Raw genomic sequence first — 16032 nt, forward strand, 5'->3', positions numbered from 1 at the left:
CGTTTGTGGTGCGGGGGTGATTAAAAGACAGTAACGCGTCGCCTCTTTTGGCTTCCGCTGTGAAATGGTGTCGCTTCCTCCTCGGTTGGAACACGCACATGGAACACCCGCACTGCTCGAAGTGGATTTTCACTCGAAAAGCTCATCATGTGGACTTCGACTTCTGTTTTAAGGTCACAGGGAACCAGCGGAGGATGGAAACATAACCATATAAACGCAAGGAAAGCGTAAAAGTCATGTTACCGTTCGAAGAAAGTCTTTGTCAGAAGAGGAAGCGCGCGAACAATGCCGGTGAGGAATAAGTGATATAGCCTGTACTGTATATAAATAACAACAACAACAATGTTTACTGTTTATTTAGCTTTTTCAGTCCATGATGATGATGATGATGATGATAATGATAATAATAATAATAATAAAAATGATAATAACAATTAATAAATAAAACAAAACCGCTTGATGGTTATGCTAGACCGACTAGATTAATTTGGACAAACCCCCATTAAGACCACTCATTAGAGCTCTTTAATTAGACTGAAAAAGCCGTTATGAGCTCAGGCTAAGGTGTTTTTCTGTAGGGACCAAAAAACTAAAAAAATAGCTGGAAGCTAAGAGTATTATTTACTTAAGTTATAAACATTGTAAACATAAAAAAATATTATATTGCTTGCAATAATAATTATCCAACAGAACTGTATATTCTTATTATAGGGTTAGTGGATAGTGTAATTTACAGTACGTGTCTCTAGAGTGCAGCACAGTATGTGTGTTAAGCTTTATTTTTAGTGTACTCTATAGCGCTGTTTTGCAGGTGATGGACTGTTAATATTTTGGCAGACACGATGCCATGATAACTTCATCAAATACACTTTCAAACAGCGAGTGTGAAAATTCAGTTCATTAGATGGAGTAAGTGTATGGGAGACAATGTGCACACAAAGTTTGTTCGTGTTGTAATAATAATGGTAATAAAAATAATTTGACTGAATCAAACATTTTGACACCGTATAAAATTGCAAACGAACCACATTGAGAACAACTAAATTGTATAATAAACAAACTGTGTTTAAATGGATTTGTGGACCCAAAATCAGGTAATCCTTTTTAGATGTAATCAACATGTTAAATGTAACTTATTTAGCTTGTAAATGTAATGATCAAGTAGGATATTACTTGCTACAGGCATTAACACAGTCGTTGCTCATATTTTGCTCATATTTTTAAAACTTTTACTTTTAAATGTCACATGCCAATGCTAAATAAACTAGCAGGTCTTTCACACATAACTTAATTTTAACATTTACGCTTGTTCTCTTTACTTTGTTCTATGAATGAGAGAAATGGAAATAAATGTTAACGTTTATTTCATTAGTAGATTTGTTTTTGTTTGTTTTTTTCAATTAATGCAGAATTTACATTGTAAAGTATATTAAGTTCAAGCGTTTATGTTCAGCATTACCTATATGAATATGAATAGATTAAAATATTAATTTGCAACCATACATATATTTAGACCATGGTAAAAGATTGCATGAATTGTGAGTAATTCTCATTTTTCTCATGCTTGGCGTTGAATGCATGTCTTACGTCAATTGAACAACTTGTATTTTAGTCTTTTATATGATTTGTTTAAATACCAAACATGGCAGCCCTAAAAAAACCTATAAAATATTCTACTCTATTAAAAAAAAACTTTTCAGGATTTTTTCGAAATGTACCTTTTATACTTTCTATTTAATGTAAACGAGGGAAAAATAAATGAATCATCGGAAAAGTATGTTGTTCCTGTGTAGGGTGTGTCGTGACCAAAACATTTCAAAGAAAAACATCTCGCTATCAAGTATCACTCAAACCATAGAATACATGCCATTTCAACCTTTATAAGCTTTGGTCATCTTTGACAGAATTTATGGTGAACTTCTTTCCAAGACTAAAAGTAATTGTACTGTGTGTAGAGTAATAAAATGTATATTTTACCTGTGCACTACTTGTGTTTGTTTTGGTTGAACAATATCATTGGGGCGTGACGGCCACATAAATGACCTGTCAAAAACTAGCTAAGGAACAAATTTTAATCCTATATCTGCAGTCCTATAATTATGTTCTATACTTTCTCTGTTGACAGCTCTGCTTGTTTATATGCATGTGGAAAAATAGACTTGCGTATATGTGTGTATAAACTTACGCTGTTAGCGAGATTAACAAATAAAACAGAAACTGAAATAGATATGTGAAATGTCCTGTTGTGACTTGTGGGTTTTTTTTTTTGCATCATGTGATTTACATGAAAGCCATGCAGCTTAAGTTTGTTTGCAAGAAGTCCGCATTGAACTGGTAGACAGTAGAAAGAATATATATATATATGTATGTGTATGTGTATATATATATATATATATATATATATATATATATATATATATATATATATATATGTATATATATATATGTGTATATATATATATATATATATATGTGTATATGTATGTGTATAGTGTTGACCTGAATTAAACGGATTCAAAGAAATCTCTAACCAATTATATTTTAAAGATCTAAATGTACAGCAACGATAATAATGTTTGTTTGGCTTTCGTTTTATTCCCTGTTTAAACCGGTATAAACCGGTTTAAACCCTATATAATGTCCTTCCTGTAAGAACTTGTTTAATCTGTTTGTTTTTGAAACTTTAACCTGCTTAGTGTGAACCTTTTTTTTTTTTTTTTTTTATGAGGTCAAACATTGCTGATACTCATATTTCAGGCAAATGATAATGCTGTATGTTTTCATGGTTAGATTTACACTGTAGTTCTCTGCTTTGGGTGGCAGACTGACATTACTCTGAGTACCAACGCTTATTTATTTATTTTTTAATATTTCAAATACATTCTAATTTTAAAGAAGCAGAAATGTCACCCTCAGCGTAACCCTGTGATTTAGGTTAACCTTTAAAACCCCTCATTTAAAGCATGCAGGATCACATGTTGGGTTGTGTGACTGTATTGTTGTGTTCGAGTGAATTCATTTTCATAGCAATTTCCCTAACCAAACCCTTCCTCGTCCATTTATGAGGAAAGATTATACGCACTTCATTTTACTTTACTTTTATTCTTTCAGTAGTTGCACTGAGATTAAGAAAAATTATGCAACCATCACAAGGTTCAGTGTGTATCCAGCTGTGCTGTTTTTTTTTTTTTACATGAACACTTTAATAACAGTAAAATAAAGCTGTATAAGGATATCAATGCCACAAAACAATGCACCATGTTGAATAAATATATTGCTCATCTTATTTTATGAGTTTATGATTTGCATTTAAGTCCAATGGTTTCATGCGGTATTTAAATAACAGGTTTAACAGCCTTTATTCCGGGAAACCAAGCCTTGATGACAGATTGTACTTGCCCAATGTTATTACTCCCAACTGAACAAACAGCTGATTAATGTCACAGAAAAACATTGTCTGAAAGAACATGTGATGTAAGCATGTGGCGTGCGTGTCAATCATAGATAATAAAAAAAATTCCATTACCTCAACTCCTTTGCTTACTGGCTATTCAAACATGTACAGACATGTACGTATTATGCAAAGCTTCATTGAAATAAATTTGATTAGGCTTAGTCATTGTGCATGTCGGGGCAAAGTTTTCAAGTTCAAGTCAACAATCTTTCTCAGCTTTAACATTTTTGCAATCTTTGCTTGTATGCGTGTTGCACATTGCGCAGTGTTAAGTGATTGTTAAATGCTATAACCACTTCAGTTTCCAAACCTGTCCTGCAGGCTCACCTTCCCAGCTGCTTGCAAGACTGCAGGAATTGGGTGCATTTGATTAGGGTAGAAATACAAAAGGTGCAGGGCAGGAAGTCCTCCAGTGCAGGTTCGGAAAGCACAGCGCTAGGGCAAGGGTCTTTAAAACCGGCTCCTGGGGACACACTGTCTTGAAGAGTTCAGCTACAACCCTGAACAAACCAGCTGATCAAGGTTTTCTATAACTTGTACTTCTATAACTCCCATTGTGTTGAACCAGTTTTGAAATAACATTTATAGCGTGTGAGCAGGGTCGAAGACCTAGGCTCTAAGGGATTTATAAAGTGAATTCTATCCTAAATGGGTCACAGTGTCCACCCCAATGTGAGAAAATGATGTTTGCTTCAAAATGAATAAACTCCTGAATTAATACGTGCTATTAATAGCATGTGGGTATTGCTGTTATGTTTGCTAAAATTGTAGATATGTTAATTAAACATTCTAAATGGTAGTTTCTAGAGTAGGATCAGTAATAGCCATGTGATTGAGGTTTTGAAGGTGCTTTTTAAAGATTAAAAAATGTTTTAATAGATAAGGATTAAGGGTTCTCATTCATTTGGAATAAGCGTGAAGTCACTCGGTTATTTCCTAAACATGTTTTGTTTTTGGACTGTTGGGTGGAAACGTGTGGGCTACTGTGAAATTTACAGAAAAGTCTTCATTTACTTTCCGTTTCAAGTCTCGTATAACTAAAGTAATAGCATATGTGATTTAAATTATTTACAGGCCCAAATCATGGAGAAGAATGTGCAGCTGGAATAAAGGACATGCAAGGCAATATTTGTAAAAAAATACTTTATTAAACTTTATTAAATCATTATAATAAACAAATTTTACTGTATAAATATATAAGGTATATGATTTATTCCTTATATTTTCGATAAATTCTAAGCACATCTTTAAATATATACAAATATTTACAGTTTTAATTTTTTTACAAACTAATCTACATTGACAGATATGTATTGACAACATATATGAACTACATTTAACCAGCCTTTTGTTTGGTATCGTCCAAACTTTCTTTCTCTTACTGTTTGTAGTTGCATTGTCTTTCCTCTTATCATTGGTCTCTAAATAAAGACGATACAACCACAAACAGTAAGAGAAAGACGGTTTGCCCAATATCAAAAAAACGGGTGGGCAAATGTTATTCGGGCATTTCTGTGCTGACTTAAAAATGTGATGTGATATAAATCGTAATTTTATTTTTATGGGATCATGGCCATTCTTATGATACGCTGCTTTTAAATCATACATCAGCATAGTTTTTCTGTATATCACTGTGGAGCAATTTAGATCCCGATTTGTCATTTTTACTTGTTTTTTCTTTTGAGCTGAATTTAAGTAGAACACTGATACACAGCGATATGACGACAAGCACCACCGAAGATGAACAGGCATAAATAACCCATCTGGTGTAAATATTTGTGGGTATGGTGGGATTTTCATCTGTGACAGCTAACACAGAAAGAGAGAAAAGCATATACTATAAAGACTCAGAGAAAGCAAAGTTATAGCTCACAAAAATAATAGTTGTTTATAATGTTATATACCTTGTTTTGCCCAAATAGGAAATGCAGTGCTTTTAGCTGATTGTGCTGTGGGAAGATAAAAACATTTCTTTAATGACGCTCACTCAATTCATTAACCTTGAAAGCATGAGGACCTGTTTAATGAAGAAAAATGTAAAAAAAACATTAATCTCTGCATCAGCAGGACTCCACAGAAAAAAAATAAGTCGACAAACCTGTTGTTGCTTTTTGTTTGCACAGTTTTGAGTCTGTAAACATATTTTAAGATACCTTTGATTAATGGCAAAAATATTTTAATAAAAATAAGATTAATTTGAAAAACAAAAAATGCTTTGTTTACCTTTGATATACAGTGAAACCTCGCAGTTGGGTTTTCCATTGATGCAGAGAATATATATGCCTTCATCTGACTGATCACATTCGGAAATGGAAAGAGATAAATCATCATTCAGCTGTACTGTCCTGTTCGTGAAAGTGTCTCCTCTTTTGCTGTCTCCGTTGTATTTCCAGATCACCTTTTCACCAGAATGTTTTTTCCAAAGTGCGTTTATCTCGTTGCCTTCGATATGATTCTTGTCAAGACAGGATAATTTAGTGCTATCACCCTTGCAATTGACTGTGACACCTCAACATAGAACAGACCTTATATTAGTTTTAGGAACAATAAATATGACCTGATTCAGGTATTAAATTGTAGTAATTCTGTAAGAAATCAAACACTTACCTCTATTGGCTGAGCTGAAGGGAATCAGCACGAGGATCCACGAAATACCTGTTAATCTGCAGGTAAAGGTGTATACACGTTTATTAGATGCGGAAATCTGTTTGTTTGCATGTTTTGGCGTATTAATCTTTAATTTCAATGTAAAACTTTGCAAACCACCGACACATTTAGAGTGATCTGAATTGGTAACCTTAGTTATTTACTAAATAAGGTTACTAAATGAAAATGTGTTGCATTAAAAAACAATGAACAATGATTAAAAATATTCCATTATGAACCCACAATCCATATGTATATTACGAGGCTAATGCTTACTATAACCAAAAAACTATCTTCACTGTTGCATTGCCGCCAAGCAAAGCGCGTGTGAAAAAGGGCATAAAACAGCAAATATATAAGTATATAAGTGAGTGTATATATATATATATATATATATATATATATATATATATATATATATATATATATATGTGTGTGTGTGTGTTGCTTGAAACTGTACGTAAAATATGCACGTGCTGTCTTTATTTTATTACTCTTTTTGCAAAAACTATAAGCACAACAATAATTAGTATAAAAAGTAAACCATAATACGCAATAATATTGGGTAATGTTCATTTACCTTTTTTAGGTCATTTATTTATAATTTAGATAGTTTAGGAATATCATCTTAAATGCACCCGTTTAGGAACCGAGCACGTATCTATGAATCTGACTGATAGAGAAAGAGGCCAGAAATACTTTCTAACCCCCTCGAACCAGGGCGAATTTTAAAATATTCACATGTACACGTTTGTTCAATGCAAAGTTTTATTGAGAGTGAAACGTGCCGTAGTGTGCTAGTGCACACGCGTAAAACAGTGCGATCGACGTGTGTAAAAAACACACACACACACAAAAAGATGCCGTCTTAAATCCAGTTCCTATTCGCGCGAGGTTTCAGGTCGTGGTTCTCCAGCGGTACCCTACCGAGCTCTTCTGCCCCGATAGATTTAGGCTGCGTACTTACAGCATTTCGTTGCCGTCATGAATGCAGCTCCGCTGAGTGTAGATGTCCTCTGCTCGTCTCCTCCCTGTTTCTGCCGTACACAGTTCCACACACGATCTGACTTTCGGTTCGCGGATGCATCGGCAGTATTTGTAGGTTACGGGTGGTGCCTGCTATTCCGATACAGAATCGGAGCTGTTTGCCTGGCAGTAACATTCACTTTTGATTCTCTACTGTTGTATAAAGAAGGGCGCGAATAATATCGACCGTCTGCCAACTACTACTTAAATGATTTGATCGAACAGTGTCGCTTTGAATTTTTTATCCAAAGTGGAAAATACAGGCGTATTACAGCAGGACTCAACAGAAAAAATAAGTCGACGAACCTGTTGTTGTTTTTTTGTTTGCACACTTTTGAGTCTGTAAACATATTTTAAGATACATTTGATTAATAAACAAACATATAACAAAAAAATCTGTAAATGTTTTAATTAAATAATTAAAAAAATTAAAATAAAATAAAATTAATCTGAAAAACAAAAAATGATTTGTTTACCTTTGATAAGCAACTGTTTGAATTTTTTTTTTATCCAAAGTGGACAATAAAGGCATATATGTGTATACTATTATTACAATAAGAAGAGTCACTTGATGTATAGAAAGTAAAAGCAAAAGTATAAGCGAAATCGGATAGATAGGGTAATGTATGATATTGTACATGATTATTAACCATAGTCATTACATATCCAGTTTTGACAGGCACTGCATAGGTTGGTCAGACAAGAAGAACTCTAAAGCAAAAGTACTTGTGCTCATGTACCCTGTGTGGTTTGCGTAAGAGAGGTTGTTGAGTGTAATGTGATTTGCAGATGCTTTGTGTTAGGGTCAGTGCAGTTCATTTCTCTTTTTTGGTGCGATACTGAAACACCATTAAGTTTTGTTTGTGCGATTTTAAACTGCAACTTTAAACATCAAATTTATTAAAACTCCTTAATGGACTTTTTGGATGGACTTTCTTTAAAAGTCTTTATTCCATAATGACATAACATATTTGAACACTAGATTAGTGTTTATTTGAATGTCTTTGCGATTCTTTGCTGATCAAGTTCATTTCTGGTCTATGCTAACGTGCAAAGTATGTTATTATTCTGTGAATATATAATGGTATTTTGTTAAATAATATTCTAAACCAAGGGTGTCAAACTGGAGTACAGCAGTTTTTAATTAAGCCTGAAGACTGAATTAGTCGGATCAGGTGTGTAGCGTTGCATCTAAACTGTGCAGGAATTCAACTCCCAAGAATTAAGTTCGACACCAATGATCTAATTAATGAATATTTCTTTTCTTAATACCTACTAAATTTACCTATTACATTTGGCATTTTCCAAAATTACTTTTACTTGGTCGAAAATATCTGAAATAGCTGAAATATTGCATTTTTAAAAATTATTGTTCCTCTGTCATTTATATAAAATGCCAGAAAAAAATGTTCTGTCCAGCATTTTGCTATTTAATTTTTTTTTTATTTTGTACAAAATGTAAGCAGACATTCCAGGCTCTGGAAATGCTTTTTTTTTCATTTAATGCCTGCATACACGGTGTCCTGCGTGAGATGATGATGCTGTCCTCTGTTTCTTTGTGTTTTGTTTATACGTACAGATGCATATGAAATTTCATCAGCTTCATTACCCTGAAACAGTAGAGGTTAATGTGCATTTCCATTTGAAACAAACACTTACGGTGGGGAAAAAAAATTATTTGATCCCCTGCTGATTTTGTAATGCGCTCACCACACACCAGCTACAGGTGGAGAAGGGAGAGGTACATAGAACCGACTCAGTGGATGGGGATTATTAAGAGGCCATGAATGACAAAGGCCAGTGGAGGGAACTTGGCCAGGACACCAGGGTTAAACCCCTACTTTTTATGAGACATAATTTTTAATGTCCACAGAGAAACAGGATCTCAGTTTAAAGTCTCATCCAAAAGATGGTTACTATACTGGGGCTTTAGGACCTACACAGACTATAGGGTGAGCGCCCCCTGCTGGCCTCTCTAACATTTCTACCAACACCAACCTAATTTTTCCAGGAGGTCTCCCATCCAGGTACAGCTGCCATGGGAAATCAGTCTTGGGCTGCAGGGTGATATGACTATGGTTTCAATTGACTTGCATTTTAATGAGTCATCATTTAGCAAGATTTCTGGCTCCTAGGTGTCTTTTATACAGGTCACAAGCAGTCTGAAGTTTGCCAATAAATGTCTGAGTAGCTATGTTTCTATTCACCTATTTTTATGCACATTTAGGAATTTTTCATAAAAAATACTTGATGGAAACACCAAGATGGGCATTCATTCTAAAACTGCACATTTAAAAAAAAATGTGCATACCGATATATTAACCAAATAAATTTTTCCATGTGCATAAAAAAAAATCATGTGACTTAACACTAGGAAATGTTGAACGGTCTTGTTCACACAGCAACTATATGTTATTGTCATAAGTGCCTTCTTCTATGTTTTTACTGATATTTAGTGCCACAGTTTACCAGGAAGTGACATTTTGCTCTCTTTGACCCGGAAACAATGCTTTATTTGCATATGTTTAATGTGATATAAACATTATGCTTTAGGGGTGTTTTAATGCTAAGGGAACAGCACAACTGTATGTACCGACTGGGCCAGAGCATTAAAAAACGGGTCATGGAGTATCTCAAGAAACAGATACTCATTAAAGTGCAAATCAACTTTTTTGTTGTTTTTACTGTTTCTCCCTGTTAAAATAAAGCTACCTTTAAAATTATAGACGGATCACTTGAGCAAACGTACAAAATCAGCAGGGGATCAAATACCCTCCCCCACCCCCAACTGTACAGTATATATCGATAAAGACAATATAGAATTTACATAGAATTTAACTTCTAAAAAGTCTGAAAAAGTGAATACCTGCTCGCCTTGTGTGCTTTTATATACTGTCTTTGAGTCCTTGTAGTTTTCTGGAAAAAAAAAGGATAGAAAAAATTTAAAGAAAATTAAATAATAAATGTGTAATGTGTACAGTTGAAGGGTTTAAACAAATTTAGGAATGTACTTGAATTGTACTGTGTTCTGCTAACCTTTTTTTGGTCTTTTTATTCTCCAGCACAGGCACACATTTGACAACAGTGAGAGGAACAGAAGCACACAGATCACAGGCAGCCATATTATGGTACTGATGTGACCCTGATGCTTTATATCAGGAGAAGGAGAATCTGGCAGGATTTTAAGATCTGGATCATAAGTTCAGTTAAAACAAATTAAATACCACATATGGTAAAATATTATGTAGATATTTTTTTAAATGAATATATTAAAAAGAAATTATAGACATTTTTAATGGCTGCAGTCATATTTTCTTCTCATGTTTTTTGCCCTTGATCAAATATTTTAAACGTGTAAGCCTAATAATATCATTCACAGGATTGTCTGAAATACATGTATACCTGCGTACTCCAGTTTTGTGCAGTGAGTTTGCTCAATCTTATATTCAGTGCAGCAGTAGAGCATGAGATCAGTGTCAGTGATGTTCATCAGAAGCAGAGAGTGAGTGTTTGTGGATGAATTGAGAGCTCTTATCCGACCTGTATAACTGGGGTGAATATTAGACGGCTCAGGTTTAGATTCTGGACCATAACCATGTTCTAGTCTTAGAATTCTAACAAACGTTTGGTTTCCATTAGTAATGATCCAGTTAATCTCTCTTTCTTCTTTAATGCTACAGGGGAGTGTTGTGTTTCCTCCTGGATCCACTTTCACTGATGATCCTTCTGTGACTATCATTAAGACACTAAAACCTGAAGATGAAACAAAAGTGAGTATTATGACATGAACTGGCGTTCTTTACTTATTTGTAACACTGTAATTAATGCAAAATTTCTTTAAACATCAATATCTTCAATATCACCAATCAACAATACAATCCCATAAAATACTTGTTGTCAAGGTGTGAATTAATACATTTAGAGTAATTGCTATTTTCCTTAATAAACATGTCAATATTTAAATACACAAATTAATTAAAATGGAATGTACTGTAACTTTAGAGTGTATTTTTTAATTCAGCATTATAATGGTGGTTCTTCAATTCTGAAATCATTTTTTTCTTTAAAAAAATGACCTGTGTAAGTAAACGTTCTATTGAGAAGTCTCAGTGAAAATAACAGTAATTAGGACTTTATTTAAAGAACATTATTTAAATTTATAATAGATTCAAAACTAACAGATTGTTTAGTCTCCACACTAACATCCTTTTGAACAAACATTATGAAATTAAGTTTTCATTTCCATTTCTCTGTGGTCCAGAAATTGGTTTCTGAAAAGATCATGTGCATTCTTTGGACCCTTTTGCAGTAAGATTAACTCATTATTAGAAATGCTATGCAAATGATTGTGACTACACAATCAGACTCAAATCAAGAAAGAAAAGATATTTTTCTATTGACATACATTATTAAGTACGATCACTTCTTGTTTGTGTTTAGAGCGATAATCCAGCAATATACAGTCAGCCAGGCAGAAAATCTAAAAAATCATTGCTATCAATCCAAAATTTATTCTAAGAAAAATTCTTTATGTTGCCACATAATATTGCAAAAATAATTATTTAAAGAAGATGCCAGAATAATGTAACATTATATGTAACGCTATATTTTCACAGAAAAACAATCACTGCAACATTGTGCACTCATAAAACTAAACATAAAACATTTTAAGCATAAAGCCTTACTTATCAATCCTCTCAGCATGATTTTTTCTGGGCTTCTCATTCTGTGGTTTCAAGCAGAATGAAAGCCACTTTTGATGTTTCGCCCTTTTATTTTATAACGTCATAGATACCCTTGACTCACCAATAGGCAACAGCCTTGATAGGAAAAGACATACAAACAGAGATGCAAATTAATATTCAGGCAGCCCAAAGGAATGAACCGTTATATCTTACTCGCAAAGTTGTTTACAGTTACTTGAGAGGACAGTGACATAGGGTTAGTAAATGAATACTGTTTATAGTTTTGGATTAACTATATCCTTTAAATGATCCATGTAGTTATACAGTTGAGTATTTTCAGCAGGTAAAAAATTTCAGGGTCTTCAAACGTCTTCAAAATCAGTGTAATGTGAAATGACACAAATGTAGGGTAATAAAGAATTGTTTAAATTGTGATCCTTCCTTTGAAATGAAAATATATAAATTATGGATGCAAGAGCTGTTGAATAATTAACAATGACTTTGCTTATATCATCATGACATTCTGAGGTTATCGCCATTTTTTGAATGCTGCAAGTTTTGTGTAAACTATTGCAACTGTGCTTTATTAAATAATCAGATTTAGCAACAACCTTACAGCCCCAAACTTTTGGCAAAAAGAATCTGAAAACTGTATAAGCAACAATTTTCCATTCAAATTTACAAAACAAAATTCAAAGCTGAATGTTACTGAGCATGTATGTAGGCTTGAATCGCTGGAAAATGTTCATTTTCAAAGCAAAAATAGATATTAATTGGTTGCTGTTGCTGAGGCTCTCGCAAAAATATATATGACTGCAGAGAACAGAAAATAAAGGTTAAACTGAATACTTGAACAAAACAATAAATGTTAATCTATGCAAATTAATTGAATTCACACAATACTATAATAAAACACAATTAATGCTTTGCTCATTGGTGAGGATTTATTATGAATTGATGTATGTTTTAAACATACTTACTTCTCTTGCCTTTAGTAGCTACTTCCCCTCTGCTGTGTCAGCAAGCATGACAAACAGTGACACATAGCTGCATCTCTGTGGAAATATTTTTTAAAGAATATAACAAAAATAAACAATAACATTGCAGTATTTTCTCAAGATATTCTCAAGAAATTTGTTTTGTATGCTAAAATGAATAAGGCATTTTAACAAAAGCTCATTTGGAGGAGATGTGGTCTAACTGTTAAGAAATGTGTTGAAGCCCCTGAGTTCCTGTATCAGGAAATCCATGTGCTTAACATGAAAACACTATCATAACTGAGACTTCCGCTGGAGGTAGGCTACTGTTTGCCTTACAACGTCTTAGCAGTGTCATACAGAGCTTCACCACAATGATCTCTTTTAATCTATTTATATTACTATATATATCTATTAATATAGGGAAAGAGAAACTGAACAGAAAACGTAGGCTTCCAAGCCATTTAAATTCCTTAAACTGGACTAGCAATCCACAACTTTTAAGTTTTAAAGGTCAATAACTAACATTGTGCAGTGAAATTCATTAAATGAAATCCCATAACTTATTTTGGTAACACTTACTTCATAACTAATAAGTAATTGTTGAAGGAATAACAAGTATTTATTCATTAATACTTAACTAACTACTGTTAACTATTAAGGAAGTTGTGTTAACTAATCAGTGAGTAAACTAATCAGTCAAAACAATGTCATATCTAATCCACAAATGTCTCATTAAGTGGTTTTCAAACCTGTTATGGAGGCACCCTTGCCCTGCACATTTTGTATGTCTCCCTTATCAAACATTCCTTATTCAACTCATCAGCTCATTAGTAACGACATTACAAAAAAAATGATGTAAGATGTAAGATGAGTGTATATGATAAGGAAGATAGAAAATGTGCTGGGCAAAGGTGACTCATGTTTGAAAACCGGACTAAGGTAAAGAACCTCTATTGCAGTTTTCTCTGTAAACCCCATGACTGTGACGATTCATTCATTGTAAAAGAGAGAGAGTGAGAACATGGTCCTAAGACTATTAATATGTGAGTATATAAAATTCTATTTGATAATTCAGTCTAGAAATGCAAATGTTTTTGAGCAATTTTTTGACCAAATCGATAAATATTATTGATCCTTGTGTGACCCTTAAGTGATTGAATATCCATCATCAACAGTGTCATAATGATAGTCACTGAAAGATCATCAGTGAAAGTGGATCCAAGAGGAAACACAACACTCCCCTGTAGATTTAAAGATGATTACTTGGATTATTACCAATGGAAAGCAAACATTTGATAGAATTCTGAAACTAGAATACCTTTATGGAGGTAAATGTAAACCTGCAATATTCACCCCAGTTATGCAGGTGGGATAACAGCACTCATGTCTACCATAAACACTCACTCTCTGCTTGTGATGAACATCACTGACACTGATCTCATGCTCTACTGGTACATGTTTCAGACCAATTTTGCAATAAAATATATTAATTTAAAATGGACAGTCATGTGAGCAATGAATGCATTTAATTAAGTATCAATTTTAATATAAATTTTCTTTGAAACGCAATACAGGATACAATGTTGCCATTTACTCAGCATTTTGTTAGGTGATGTAAATGTGCGCACTGCAGATGTTGTTCGGGATACAGATCCTATCAGTCCTGATCCAGTGATCGATATCGTCTTATGGCCGCCTGTCATCTGTGTGCTTCTTCTACTGTTACTGGTGTCAAGTGTCAAGAGGACACTGTGGAAAGGTTGAATTTACTTGATTCATGATTTTATCATGAATACCCTTTTTTTCTTTTTAATGAATACCAAAGTGTTTGTTTTGGTATAATTGTTTTCTCATTTAAAGGTTATGGAAGAACTCATAACCTGAACCAGGGATGGATTCACATTAGTGTTCAGGTCAGAATCTCTCAGTTAGTTAGTTTTAGTTAGTCTTATGCAGTAATTACATTCTCTTATTCTTTCTTTCTGGGGTAAAATGGGACACAATGATTGGACAATGTTTGAAGTTTTGTATACACAGATACCTTAATTGATTATTTCAGAATCCTTTTATACAGTTATCTTCATCTTTTGCCTTTTTTATACGCATTGGTGTCTGTTTGGTAATCAGAGACGTTTTATAACCCCTTTTTTCAGATTTTTTTTTTCTGTTTATGTCAATGCTTTATGATATTTTCTGCTCCTTTAAATATCTAATTTTTGTACATGAATAATGACCATATTTTCAATGACTAAATGTTGCATGTGCCAGCAGTTTAAGCGCAAGAACAGAGGCGATTGTGAAATCTAATAAAATTATACTATTAAAGCTTTTTTGGATGTATTCCCTTGTGGGTGACTTTAAAGGGCATGTCCTAACCCTTTTATGTTAGACATAGATATGCTTCAATGTGCAGATTGTTAGGAATAGTGTATAATGGTTTATGTCAATGCTTTATGATATTTTCTGCCCCTTTATATATCTAACTTATGCATGTGCTTTCAATTTTTTTGAGATTTACATTTACATTTACATTTAGTCATTTAGCAGACGCTTTTATCCAAAGCGACGTACAAATGAGGTAGGCATATAGAAGCAATTTATATCAACAAAAGGGAAGTAGTGCATAAGTGCTCTCAGTGGGGTCTTGGCTTACCTAACGCAGACACAAGGCTTTTTTTTTTCTAAGGAAAGAACAAGATAGGAAAGAGCAGGAGAAGAAGAAGAAAGTGCTAGCGATGTTGGGTCAAGTGTAAACAAAAAGATTTTAAGTTGGTTTTTGAAGATTGCTAGTGACTCTGCTGCCCTAGTGGCAACGGGCAGATCGTTCCACCAGCGAGGAACAGACCAGGTGAAGGTGCGCAAGAGTGATTTTGCACCTTTTTGTGATGGTATTGCAAGACACCTTTCGTTTGCAGAGCGTAGGCACCTGGAGGGAACATATGATTTAATTAGTGAGTGTAAGTACGAGGGAGCGGAGTCTGTGATTGTCCTGTAGGCCAGCATCAGGGATTTGAATTTGATGCGGGCATCTATAGGAAGCCAGTGTAAACGAATGAAGAGGGGCGTGACATGGGCCCTCCTTGGTTTGTTGAAGACCACCCTTGCCGCTGCATTCTGGACCATCTGAAGAGGTCTGGTTGTAGAGGCTGGGAGGCCAGCAAGGAGGGCGTTGCAGTAGTCAAGTCTACTCAGGACTAGTGCCTGGACGAGGATCTGTGTAGCGTGTTCTGATAAGTACGGT

General features: G+C 34.1%; 1 protein-coding gene across 2 annotated transcripts; it reads right to left on the bottom strand.

Annotated features, from left to right (window-relative positions):
* Positions 1–1864: 1864 nt before the first annotated feature.
* On the bottom strand, positions 1865–11957 carry LOC122329927. Of its 2 annotated transcripts, none has more exons than XM_043226623.1 (12): positions 11812–11957; positions 10529–10879; positions 10163–10297; positions 9993–10042; positions 7603–8736; positions 7433–7466; positions 7068–7219; positions 6062–6117; positions 5678–5962; positions 5553–5585; positions 5359–5403; positions 1865–5263 (listed from the first exon to the last, which is right to left on the bottom strand). In XM_043226623.1, exons 5-12 carry the CDS (start codon positions 7764–7766, stop codon positions 5055–5057), a joined length of 978 nt encoding a protein of 325 aa, XP_043082558.1. In that variant the 5' UTR covers positions 7767–8736; positions 9993–10042; positions 10163–10297; positions 10529–10879; positions 11812–11957; the 3' UTR covers positions 1865–5054. The 2 variants fall into 2 exon arrangements, with proteins under 2 accessions (XP_043082558.1, XP_043082556.1); XM_043226621.1 differs by having other exon boundaries at positions 10163–10315.
* Positions 11958–16032: the final 4075 nt, after the last annotated feature.

This window comes from Puntigrus tetrazona, chromosome 24 (genome assembly GCF_018831695.1).
Source record: "Puntigrus tetrazona isolate hp1 chromosome 24, ASM1883169v1, whole genome shotgun sequence".
Classification (NCBI taxonomy): domain Eukaryota; kingdom Metazoa; phylum Chordata; class Actinopteri; order Cypriniformes; family Cyprinidae; genus Puntigrus; species Puntigrus tetrazona.